We start from the raw sequence: 12,880 nt of genomic DNA on the forward strand, positions 1-12,880 counted from the left end.
ATTTTTTACCTGATATGTAAGAATCCTTTCATTTAAAGAACAAGAATGGATATTGAAGTCTTCAATATAGCAGGTTCATCTGAACGCATGAATGCCTCTCACAGACATAGTAAATACAAACACATAGCAATATATGTAAAAGAAACATCAATCTACAATAAGTGCACATGAAAACAAATTGGTATTTTACTCCCTTTCCTGATTGCAACAACATTAAACTCTTGGAAAATACTGCAGTGTCTTATAACAATAATTATACTTATTTAAATCTATGTTCATGTTTCATCTGCTTGTACTCCTTGATATGGCAGATGTAAAGATAGAGCGGGCAGGACACTTTGTCAGACAAGACCAGGACAATTCAATTAGCTGGGTTATGCTTCCATCCCATCATTTACTACAGCAATTGCCATACATTTAATGCAAACAGAAGTGCAAAGTATCTCTGCTGTGATCTGCTGGTCTCCTGGAAAAAGCACGTTCCCCCCGGTTAGCAGCTTCTATGCAGCAACCAACCAGCTGTCCTGCAAAGGAGGACAGAAATAATAATTCCTGATACTATTGACTATTCCAAGAATTTACAAGACAGGGGACAAAAAAATAGAGAGGAAGTTCAAGACTCTAAAACAAACAACTTTTTTCACTGTTTACCTAAAAAACAAACTCATGTTGAACTTGGTCTGCTACAGTATTAGATAAATTGTCATTGAAACAATGCATGCATAACCTTACCTGGGTGAATTTTGTTAATTATAAGCCTGCCCCTGTGGGCATGCGCCCTTAAACAGATCAAGGCTCATGAAGCAGCACAATGCTGTGCAAACTTTACCTTTGAGCTGCAAAGGAGCTAAGTCACCTGCAAACAGCACATGAATATGCCACATAAATACCAGAGCAACCTCATGCTGTAAAGGAGTAAATGAAGAAAGCAACACGATGTGAAGCAAACAAAGCTGTGGGAAACTCAAGGTTAATGCCAAATGAAGAAGTGATACAGAAGCTTGGTTTCAGGAGTATGTCATATATTTTACAGCACTTTTGCACCAGTTTGTTTTGTTTTTTTCTTTGTAGATTATTTATAAACAGAAGATTCTGTTAAGAAGGAAAGACACTTATTTAATATGATGCATACCCTGTAATTTTTTTAATTTTTTCTCCAATGCTGGAAGAACTTCACATAGAAATACAATCTCTGCTAAACAAATTTCAGTTTATGGCAGTAAATTACTCTTCATAAGCAATACAAGAATATTGAAATTTATCTCTAATTCTCTCTGTACAGTAAATGCTGAAGAAAAGAAAATAACAAGACATTATAAAGGAAAGCCCAACCCCTTGAAAGCAGAGAAATGCTGTTTTTCTGTGTCACAGTTGAATAATAGTTGGACAGAAGAATGAACCTGGGGCTGGAAACCAGAGTCTTAGTTTGAACTCAGAATTGTGTACAAAGCCCAAAAAATGAGCAGCGTCCAGACATCCAGATTTTGGTCATCAGAGTAGTAATTGTTTTAATCTGTTTTTCTAAAATGCAATGCCAGAAAAACAAAATTAAAGAAAAGCCACTGGACAATAACATCCTGAAAATAAACTTCTACCAAGAAAATAAACATTAGAATTATTTACCTGTTTAACAGAAAAATATATGCTTTATGTTAGGACTTTTTTTTAGAAAATGTATTTCAAAGTTCTAGATAATAAAAATGCCATGAATCACAGCATTATTTTCAAAATGTCACAAAATTCCTTTTAGATTTATTTCAGTAAAATTGTAATTTAAAATTAATTTTAGTCTTTGAGCCACTTAACCATATGAAATCCTATTCAAATAGCTAAATGTGCAGATAGGCTGCATATTTAAGCTGACCAGAAGAGCTGACCAGGCACGACTATAAAATCCTGTTCAAAACAGTTTGACTGGCCACCAGTGCCTCTCTCAGCCTCAGAAACATTGCTGATGAGAACCAAACAGATGGTCTCCTCAAACCAGCAATGTTTCCTTACATTCCTTACACCTCTCTAGCTTCCAAACTTCCTGTAATTGGCCTGATTTTTTCCCAGCCAAAAAGAACTTTCTTAAAAATTCAAACTACATTTGAGAACTGCTAAGAATTACTTTACAATATTTCCTCTTAGGCTGCTGCATAAATGACTACATTTCAATTACTTCCTTCCTCTGAATTAGATGGACTATTTGGCATTGGGGGAAAGTAAGTAATTTTTATTCAATGCAACTTTTAAATCTTGATGATACTATCAACTACTGCAATTTACCACAATATACAAAGAGGTCATACTTTACTACTATAGACAGTTCTACCTTTTTCTTCCTTTCCCCCCTCCCCTTTATTACCAGCATATTTTCTCCTTTTTGTATAACTATCCTCATGAGACCTTATTTTGCAAAGCATGGAGCAGAAAAGGCAAATAAGCGTGCTTCTGAGCATTACATCTTAAAATGACTGAAAATAACTTAAATAAGAGGGGATGATATAATTGACCTGAGTGCCTACTTGTCATTTACCCTAAAGTCCCAATGAAGCCAGGCAGCTCTGAGCACTGGGATCACATTCAATAATGGGAATCATGACAGAGTAATATATTTCACAGAAGTCTCATAGCAGTGTACTTTCCAGCTTTATTATATGCCTATAATTTAGGATTCTTTGGTCCAGGATTCTACACCATTATGGTATGGGCTTTCTGTAGTAACTGTGCTTGATTTTTCAAGATTCCCTAGTAGCTGCTGACAAGAGGACAAAAGAAGATTTGAGATCTATAGTTAACATTTAAGCCTAATAGCTACAGTAATTGATTAGTTCTCCATGGACTTTTTTGGTCACTGAGGTGTGTACAGAGACTACAGGAGATTATTTTATTGTGTAATTTTCACAGCGCAGCAGGGTTCCCTGACAATGGGTTGGATACCACCCTCCTGACAAAACACCACGGGGGAGGGATCAGAGTGAAGAAAACTCAGACAGCAGAATCACTCCATAACAAGCAGGGGGTAAGATTTTTTTCCTTCCTGGGAAAGAAGCAAGATTTCTGGCCCCACAATTTGTAGATAAATCTGAGATCTCCTGGGGGACAGAGTCATTTTTGTTGGGAGTTACAGCTCACTTCAGCCCCAGAGGTATCAGAGGCCTTACCCAGTTCCTTGGCTACTGAGCTATTTAATAGCTAACATGTTGAAAAAGGCTTCTTGAAATAGTTATATCATGTACTGAGCCAGAATAGGGCCAGAGGGTTAAGCAGCAGATGCATAAGAGCTGCAAAGCTGGTTTTGTTTTTGGGGTGGGTGGATGTAAAGAAATTGAAAGTAGACATGGAGATGATGAAGGTTGACGGCTTAAGACATTCTGAAAAATAATGTCTCATTAGCCATAGATCAAGCTAGCATTGACCACAGCAACTGTTACAAACTCTTTTGAAACAGCTCAAAAGTGAGTTGGAGGGGCCTTTACTACAGCTAGAACAGGAGCTGGTGAATCCCTGTTGAGGAAACAAACAGCAGTGTGGGATGTGGAGATGGCTCATGCACTTGCATCTACCCCAAACTAAACTGCTATCAGTGCATTCTGTATCTGCCATCCAAGAGACTGCAACTTATATTTTGGTATGAACTAGAAACAGTTGTTAAAATGCCTGTTTATACATTTGATCCTGGTCTCAGTTATTTTCAGTTCCAAGTGTTTTTTAGTAATATCTCAACTCACTCTCAGAAATCCAGACATGAGCCTAACTCTTCCAAACTCTAGGCCAAGTTTGCCTCGGTTGTTGGGTGTTGTATTTCAGGCACCTTGCATGGGCCTGACCTTCAGAAGGCGAATACTCTGAACTTTCAAAATACACACCACCAAAAGCACCCTCCATCTGGATTTATAAAAATGAAGGCACTCAGAAGTTGGTAGTTACTTTTGAAAATCTTACACATAACTAGAGTAGACTGGTTGACAAGAAAAGCAGAAATCACAGGTAATCATAAAAAGATTCATGTGTTGCTGTGCTCAAGGTACTTACAGTGTAAACTTTACTCCCATTCATAGTGGCATAGTTAATGGCAAAAGGGTTTGCCCTTTATGTCCAGTAACCATATTTTACTCTATCTCTAGAGAGCAGGAGTCTGTATAAGCAATGAGAGAGGGGGGAAAAGAGTTGATGGATTACCAGTTTTTCTCCTGGTGGTGAATTCAGCTGTCTGGAATCATGAATGTTAGTACAGGAGGAAACGAGATAATTATCTTTTGTCAAAACTGTGATATAACAAATGTTAATATAATCTCAAAGGGAGGTACAGTTCAGAATATCTTTTAAAAAGACAAAACATATCGTGAAACAAAGTTTGCTTTTAACTATGCATAAACAGTCTTTGATCAATCAACTGAATCCTTAGAAAGAGATGATATATCACAAAACACCCCTACCACAGATGGGTAAGTGCTTAAACTTTGTTCACAGAGAGGATGATAGCAGTTGGCAGGGAGACCCAACCAAATTATTAGAGTGGAACTTTTTTGTTTTTATATAAATTAGCACAGTCCTGTCCTTCTGGAAGCTGTAATCATTACAGAGTAAAATGGATTGGTACTGCTGCATTATAAATGCATCTGGCATCAGACAGAAATTTCTCCTGAGGGTTGTCATCAGAGTTCGTGGCTTTTTGTTTCCTCTGCTGCATCCTCAGACAGACCTGTAAAGCAAAAAGGAGATGCTTAGAAATTTAGTGCAGCTGGCAACTACATGCACTATGTTGTTGATTCTATCAGTTTGTGAAAGCCTTGGTTATAGCTGGAGGAAACAATTTATTACATGCAAACACTTAGGATAAAAATGCTTAACTAGCAAATTCAAGTGCTCACAAGTTCAAAAAAAAAAAAGAATGCAATAAAGGCAATTTCACATCAGCTTTTCTATACATATCATAGATGATAACAGTTCAAACTACAACATCATGGACTACATTTGCACCAGAAAAAATTTCAGTGAACAACTGGGCATATGATCTGAGACACAGTCACTCCAATCCACTTGCATTTATTCTGTCCATTTTTCAGGGAAAAAAATGACAATACAAGTTGCAAAAAAGTAGAAAATTTAATGCATACACTGATTAACAAGGATATACTTAGATATATTTATAAAGATATATATATATTAAAATATCTATATATAAATATATATCAGCTTGGGCAAGAGTAAGATAGCCATACTCTTATATTGAGGGTAACTTCTGCTATAAGCCAAGAGAATGAGTTTCCCATTTTCAAATATTAGTTCAAGAGATTAATCAATCTTGGATAGGATAATAATCTTAGCAACAATGAACCTGACAGAATTTGAAAAGGGGGTAGAGACTCATAGAAAGTTGCTTCAAATATCTAGGGAGAAAGAAAACAGTGGATAATCACACTCAATTTTTTCCACACACATATTAGAATGACGAAAATTAAAAGTGGTTACTTCACCCAGAAGTTTCTTACATATGCACTCTTACTTTAGATTGAAAATTATTTAAATCCTTTTCTAATTAATTTAAGCAATTCAAAATAAATTGGCACTATCTCCAAATGATATGTGAATAATAATAAAATAACACACAGATTTTATGAGGTTTGTTTTGATATGCTTTTTTTCCTTCTTCTCTGAAGAAGGTTAAAATCCCTCAACATACAATGAAATGATCCAGCAGGCCAGCAGAATAAAATTTGAGCATCCAATGCTCTAAACCAAAGCCACCAGTCTCTTGTCAGCCTAATTGCTTTTACAATCATGTTCACACAGAATTTAGCACCAACAAACTACATAAACTTAAAATCCATGTGCTTTCATTTAGATCTGTGCAATTTCACATGATCAAAACAATCTAGATTTATTTTTCAGCTTTTATTTTACACTTCCAGTGGTTTTGGTGCTTGGGGATTTTAGAATTTACAGTGGTTTTCATGGGTGATGGTACTAACCTGAACAAATGTTAGCTCAAGCCTTGAGATAAAAAGACTAAAGCAGTAAAATTTCAGCAACAGCTGGAAGCCCAAAGCCCTGAGGGTCTGAGAAGTTCCCCTTACTGATGTTGCCACTTTTTTTTGTAAGGACAATTAAAAGTCTCATGTTAAGAGCTGACTTGGGGTTCCAAAGGTCAGCCCTCGAATGGCCATTCCTTTGTTCAAAGCTCTCATCACATAGCCCACACAGGGATGCCAAAGGGACCAGCAGCAGGTCCCATCTTGTTTCATCAATGATCATGGGGAAGGAGGTAGGTAGCATGATAAGGAAACTTGTGGATTATAGGAAACTAAGAGGTACAAACACTGGAGAGGAGAAAGAAATATTGCTCTAGGACCAAGAGATTAAAAAATATAAAAGAAGATAGAGGGAATACTGCTTGAAATGCACTGTGGAAATAACTAACTTTTTCCACTGTGCTACTTCTGCAAGTCTTTCCTCGACAAGTATCTAAGTTATGCACTGGCAGTGAAACACCCACCATAGCTCAATGCAGTGTAGAAACCACTGCAAAGCTACAGTTAACACTCTTCCTGACTACATAGCTTTGTTGAGCTGTTTGGAGCTCTGCCTAAAAAAAGTACCTGAGAATATCTTGATTTCACACCATAGTCAATGAAAATAGTGCCAGAATTATGAAACTGGCTGCTGCACACTCCTATAAAAGCTGGACACACACAAAATCTGAATCAGAAACAGAAAAAAGGAGTTTTGACTATGGTCAGCTCTTTGTACCCAAAAAAGAATGGTTGCAGATTTACCAGAGAATAAGAGTTTCCCAACTGCACATTGGGGTTGCACATTTAAGCCATGACACTGCCACTGCACACTGCCCTCAGCCTCTTGACATTTGAGGACTGGCTGGCTACTGGACCTCTAAGAAGCATAACAAAACAGAAATTAAAGAAGGGAGGATTACAAAAATATCTGGAGGGGGGAGGGGGGAACTCTCAATGAGAAAGCTATATCATAATGCTTTTTTTTCCTTTGTTAGCCTGAAAACATGGCCTGTTAAAAATTAAAGTGTAATTATAAACCTACAAAAAAAATTCTTTGAGACAAAAAATAGTGCCCAGTGCCCAAGACATTGCTTTCAAAATCTGTTACTTCCCTGACATTAACTTCTTACAAGTAACCCTTGTGTCTATTTCTACAAATTGCTGTGCCAAAGTGAACCATGAATGGTTACTTTCACGAAAAGCCATGGATCCACTAAATCTAACACATTCACTGTAATTACTGGCTGGCAGAACTGAAGTCACAGAGCAGGATTTACCCTGGTTTCACACAAGTTTGCACAACAGCCCTGTAGGTTCCAGCTATAGGGAACCTGGAATACTTCTGCATGGATCAAAGAACTACTACATGAGTAACTGTGGGAGAGGTGAGCTGACAGGTGAGGCACAGACTGCAGCTATTTTTATTGTGCAACTCCAAAATGGGAGGCAATGCAGAATCAGGAAAATACTGCTTGCAATAACCAGCCTTCCCACCTCTACACTGTATTTTTTCTGACATACAACTTTTATTAGTCATCTAAGAGAACAACATAAATGTCACATAGATCTAACTGGCACATTCTACATTATAGCAGATGAGATAATTATCACCAGAGAGGTTTCTCATTAGCATATTCCAACAAGCTTAGGCAGATCCTAAAAAATACCAGGCATAAATATAAATTCTGAAGATTAAGTCTTCTTTACCTCATTTCATCAGGAATAAAAAGCTTCCTTTCATCTTCATATCCCCTATTATGAAGTTCTCTATGTTTTTGTTTTATAGAGCACCCAAAAATCCTATCATAATAACACTGGTCTGAGCACATACACTTAGAGAAATGTATATTGAAAGGTTTATGTCTCTGTTTATTAACACAGCTACAAACTGGGAAGCTGCTTTTGGAAATGATCATGGTAAGTTTTAACTCAGCAGTAGGCAACTCCAAGCACCTCCAAGAGCTTTTGGAGTTCAGTTTTCAAAACAGAGCCAGAATACATGATTATACTAATATCCTGATTAGTAACATGAGATGGAGGATATCTGACACCAAGAAAGTCACTTAAATCCCTCAAATGCCATGTATTTGTCAATTAGCACCCTCAAGAAACCAACCTCTATAAACAAAGACACAGAATACTTCAATCATGTTATTCACCTCTTCAAAGCATGACTTAATACGCACATATCATTGAGTCACAGAAAGTTCATTTGTAGATCAAAATGTACTTTTGAGGCTTGAAAACCAAGTTCAAAGAAAATCAGTTACAGTGACAGAAGCACCAAAGACAGCAGAAAACCCCCAACTTTCCTGGGATTATTATTCATGCAGTTAGAAGAAAAAAAAAACAACAAAAAAAAACCCCAATGACACATTTAAAGGGAGAGATGATATTTGAGCATGATGGCAGTAGGGAGGAGAAAGAATCATTTTCTGTAGTCATAAATTGCTCACACTCAGCATGATGCTGCAAGATTTAAAGATGTTCAGGTTAAATAATTAGGCAATGGAAGAAACTACCCAGGGAGGTGGCTGAGTCAGGGATATGGGAAGTTTGCAGAGATAGGGCAGATGAAATCCTAGTGGGGATAGTGAAAAAGAAGATACACAGGTTTTGAATTGGATGACCTAAAGGATCTTCTCCAATCCTATCATTTATGCTGCTATGATTCATGCTGAGGAGAACATTTTGGACCCTTATGAATTACTGGCTGAGTTTCCTGGATACTATTGTACATTAGTCTACTCTAAAGCATGCATAAAACTAAGTCAAAGTTGGCTTTGAAGTGTTTGATCTACAATATCCAATACTTCCAGTCTCTTTTTCATACAGTGACTCAGAAAAGAGCTGTTATAACAAGACAAAAGTTATTTTGAGTTCAGATTAAGTTAGAAAAGGGAGGCACCCTGTTCTTCAGCTATTCCCACCTAAAAGAGGAAAAAAACCCACCCCGTCTCATGGCCTAATATCAGAACTGCTATTTCTAGACCTGACATAAGACAGCTTTAGAACAAACTACAGCTTTAATGTAACTGTTTTTCATAAAATTTTGGATCCAAAACTAAATGTTCCAAATGACCAAAGTTAATAGCTTTTTGCTTTTCTGTTAACAAAAGACGACAGATTTTTCCCAGCACCTTTAAGTCATATTTCTGAAAATCATAATTCTTCTTTCAAGAAGGCCCATCTATTCATTATTAATAATTTTCTTTTCATTAAGAACTACTTGAGGAAATGTATACCACTTCCTTTTTCTTAGTATTTAACCTTCATTCTGTAAACACAATCCAAAGGGCTTTTCAAAAATTGAGGAAAGTACCAGTCTTGCTTATCAAACAGACACAGTTTAGGAAGAGTGCAAAATGGATTACTGTAAAATCAACAAGCTACAAACTTTCCTGTACTGCTTTAATGGGAGAAACTGGACTTCACTGGTATTCTGTATCACTTTTAATGGGCTAATAAGCTGAGAGGGGCCCCAGCATTGCCTCCCCAAGTCACCAGTGAGTCACTGACCACTGCACACATAATTTAAAAACGCTCAGATTTTTGTATCAGAAAGTGGAGTGACGGTAGCTGAATAAGTGGGAAGCATGGCTGACTCATTCATTAAAGAATTGTGTAAAACAAATAAATTTGTTTTTCATTTAGTGTGACTGAGAGAAAGGGCTTCATTCAGTGAACTTTGCTTTGTCCTAAGGGACCATATACATCACAGGGTGGATAATGTGAAACAACCATTTCCACCCCTGTAAATGTGCCCCCCACCAACTGCAACTAACACGACAAATCCAACCTACATGAAGGTATCCCCTGCTACGTTTCTAAATGCCACAAAATAGCAGGGGTAGAGGGGCAGCTCTGACCTCGGGGAAAGAGGAGGGTCTATTCCCACAAAACTCACAAAAACCTTGCTAAAATCTTCCTTTTGTCATTCTGACTTAATAGTGGCGTGTAGTAGCTGTGTAACACAATAGAGTTAACAAGGAGGTAACAATGACAAAGGCAACATTTACCAAATGTCCACATAGGGTTTTTTAATTAAGTTTTAAACAACTTACAAAGTTTTTGTGCACTCATGCCTCTAAGCATTAGCCCTCAGTATGGTTTCGTTAGGATTTTCTTCTGATTCGTATTTGGAAAATGCCCAAGACATATGAAATGTTTCTCATGTAAAGTTTGAAAACCAGGAAAAACATCCACTGGCATCACTAAAATTTCCCAAGGTGCACACCTGCTTCTTCTAATGACTCCACTTACATACACATGTAAATATAAATACACACATACACACACTCCACGTACACAGAGCTGGAATAAACACATTCTCTAAGAACTAAGGAGCTGTCAAACCACCAAATCCAGCTTACATATACATATATATATATATATATATATAGGAGATCAAGATGAATGAGATACTAGTTAATTTGAAGCAATGTAGAGCTCTGTAAACAGGACTCTAATAACAGTGTTTTAAGTTCCTCTTAGGAACAACAATAAAAAGAAATCCAAAAATTATTACAAAGCAAACTGAGTATGCTTGTAGGATGACAACCTGTTTAAAAAACAGTCACCTACCTAAAATCATGTCAATGATCATTATTATACAAAGCATAATTTTGATGAAGCCAAAATTTTGGATGAAAAATACTCATTTTCTCCAAATATCTGACGTCTCACAATCACCTGCCAAATCCTGGCCATTTTTCCCGGAAAGCTTGCAAAGGTTTTGAAAATTGATTGTTTTCATTTAGAGATGATCTCAAGAAGTCACAAATAACAATTTCAGCTGGAACTGATATTTCTTGCCAGGAAGTAAATCCTGCAAATGAGTTTGCTTTTCAGTAGCCAAACCTCCCTTCTTTCTCATTAGCTATCTGCCCTTGTCAGGGAGGTAAATTAATTCAGTGGCTTCTAAGCCAAATATGCACAATACAAATCTAAGAATTAAGAAGTTATGGCCATACAAACACTGTTGCTTCAATTTATTCTTCATCATGACTATAACTTCCCATTCACTGCAATCCACAATCCCATTAAGCTTTTCAGAAAAGTTGGGTCTTTAAGAATTTGCTTTCAGGAAAAAAACCCACTTGGACCATGTACCTTGAGATTAAACAGACTACAATATATTAAAAGCAAGGTCTTTTTTGTGTGGACATAGCTCTTGGCTTTTTCCTGGGGAGAAGCAATGCCACAGCAATCAGTCTTTTGCCTGCCTGATTCTTTGTGCTGTTGTGTTGACTTCCCAGAGAGATGACCAGTCAGCTGACTATTAACAAACCCTTTATCTTCCATCACCATGACAGATAGGCAAAACTCCAGGGGTAGGGTAGCTTTAGGGCAAGATTTTCCACCATTTTCATATGAATAGCAGTGAATCCTACTCCTAGAGACAACCACCCATAGTCTGCCTGCAGGAAGATCTAAGAGCCTTCACCGATACCATATATATAAAAATATAAATATAAATATATATACACATATACACACATACTATAGATATAGATATATAAAACAGTTAATTTCTACTTCTTACAGATTGGCTGCAGCGAATAATTAATGTCTTTAAGACCTACAACCTCCAAACATTCCTCATCTACATAATGTCACTTAAGCTAATAGTGAGTAAGCTTTTCAGCTGAGATTATATTCATTTGAAATCTATAAATAGAGGTCAATTAAAACATAGGTCAGTTTTCTGTTTAATTTATCAGAATTATTTGGTTAAAAATTAAATAACTGCAGCATTTTCTAAATTTTAAAAATCCTTTGAATCTTCATTTCACACTGAAGCATTGCAAATAAACTTCCTTGAATATATATCTATTTTTAAAATAAGTTAGTTGATATGAAGTCTAAGTGAAATACTTCATTTGAGGAGAAAAAAAAGAAACCTGAATAAATCATTGGAGCTTGCCCCAAAAAAACAAATTGTCCAATCTTTTTTTTCTTCAAGCCAGAAACTTTAAAAAAACCCCAAACCAGCCAGTTATTCACAGACCTCTACTCCTGTTAGTACCTGTAACTTAAGTCAAAATAGTGCAGTTATTCTCTTAATATGCCTGATATAATTGTTAGAATGAAGCTTTCAACAAACTTATCTATGATACAAGTACAGGCAGCTTTAGCCAACACCATCTTCAGTAAAACATAGAATAAAAAGTCTCCTAAGTTTATAGGAGGAAAAAAACCTCACTTTTTTCTTGAATAAAGAGTCTGATACAAATTTGTATTTAGCGCCTGTGCTGTGCTTCTTGAATGAGTTTAACTTTTAGAGCCACAAAACTCAGTACATTATGTACTTTGTCCATAAACATCAGTTTCTCCAGTAGAGATTTCCAGCGTGTCCATTATAGCCCATGGCTCCTCAATACCAGAAAGATTTAATAAAATAGAAGAAATTCAAAAAGAAAGCATAAATAATTGTGTGATTTTGTAGAAAACAGAAGAGAGGGAGAGGAACAAAATAGCTAAAGGCAGAGCAACATTAGGAATTGTTCAGTAAAACAGATATGAAAAAAGATCAAGAAGATGAAGTCAAGTAAAGGAATATTCAAGGCTGCTTTAATGCCATGTATTTTCCCTGGGGAAGTAGTGGAAGGCACATGGCTTATGACATTTGCAAATTAGTACCACAATGAAGACAAAAATCTGGTGGTCAGGGAGATGGTCAAGCTGATATAACAAGAGTTTTCCATTTCTAACTTCTATTATTGTACAACAGATCTGAGGTGCTACAAATTCCTAAGTGCTGTGTAATATTCACAAAAAAACATCAGCTTTTGCTTACCATCAAGTATTCAGCAACTGAATACTCTTCAGTATGTTGCTCCTTGTTAAAATGGAACATTACAGTGCAAATGATAAAA

General features: G+C 36.5%; 1 protein-coding gene across 1 annotated transcript in view; it reads right to left on the reverse strand.

The window, feature by feature from the left end:
* Positions 1–1,001: 1,001 nt before the first annotated feature.
* BBS9 (Bardet-Biedl syndrome 9) overlaps positions 1,002–12,880 on the reverse strand; it is a 288,972-nt gene continuing 277,093 nt past the window's right edge. The window contains exon 23 of the mRNA XM_031059382.1: positions 1,002–4,690. Within this exon, the coding sequence (XP_030915242.1) occupies positions 4,644–4,690 (47 nt within the window). The 3' untranslated portion in view covers positions 1,002–4,643. The remainder of the gene's footprint in view (positions 4,691–12,880) is intronic.

This window comes from Geospiza fortis, unplaced genomic scaffold (assembly GCF_000277835.1).
Source record: "Geospiza fortis unplaced genomic scaffold, GeoFor_1.0 scaffold346, whole genome shotgun sequence".
Lineage (NCBI taxonomy): Eukaryota > Metazoa > Chordata > Aves > Passeriformes > Thraupidae > Geospiza > Geospiza fortis.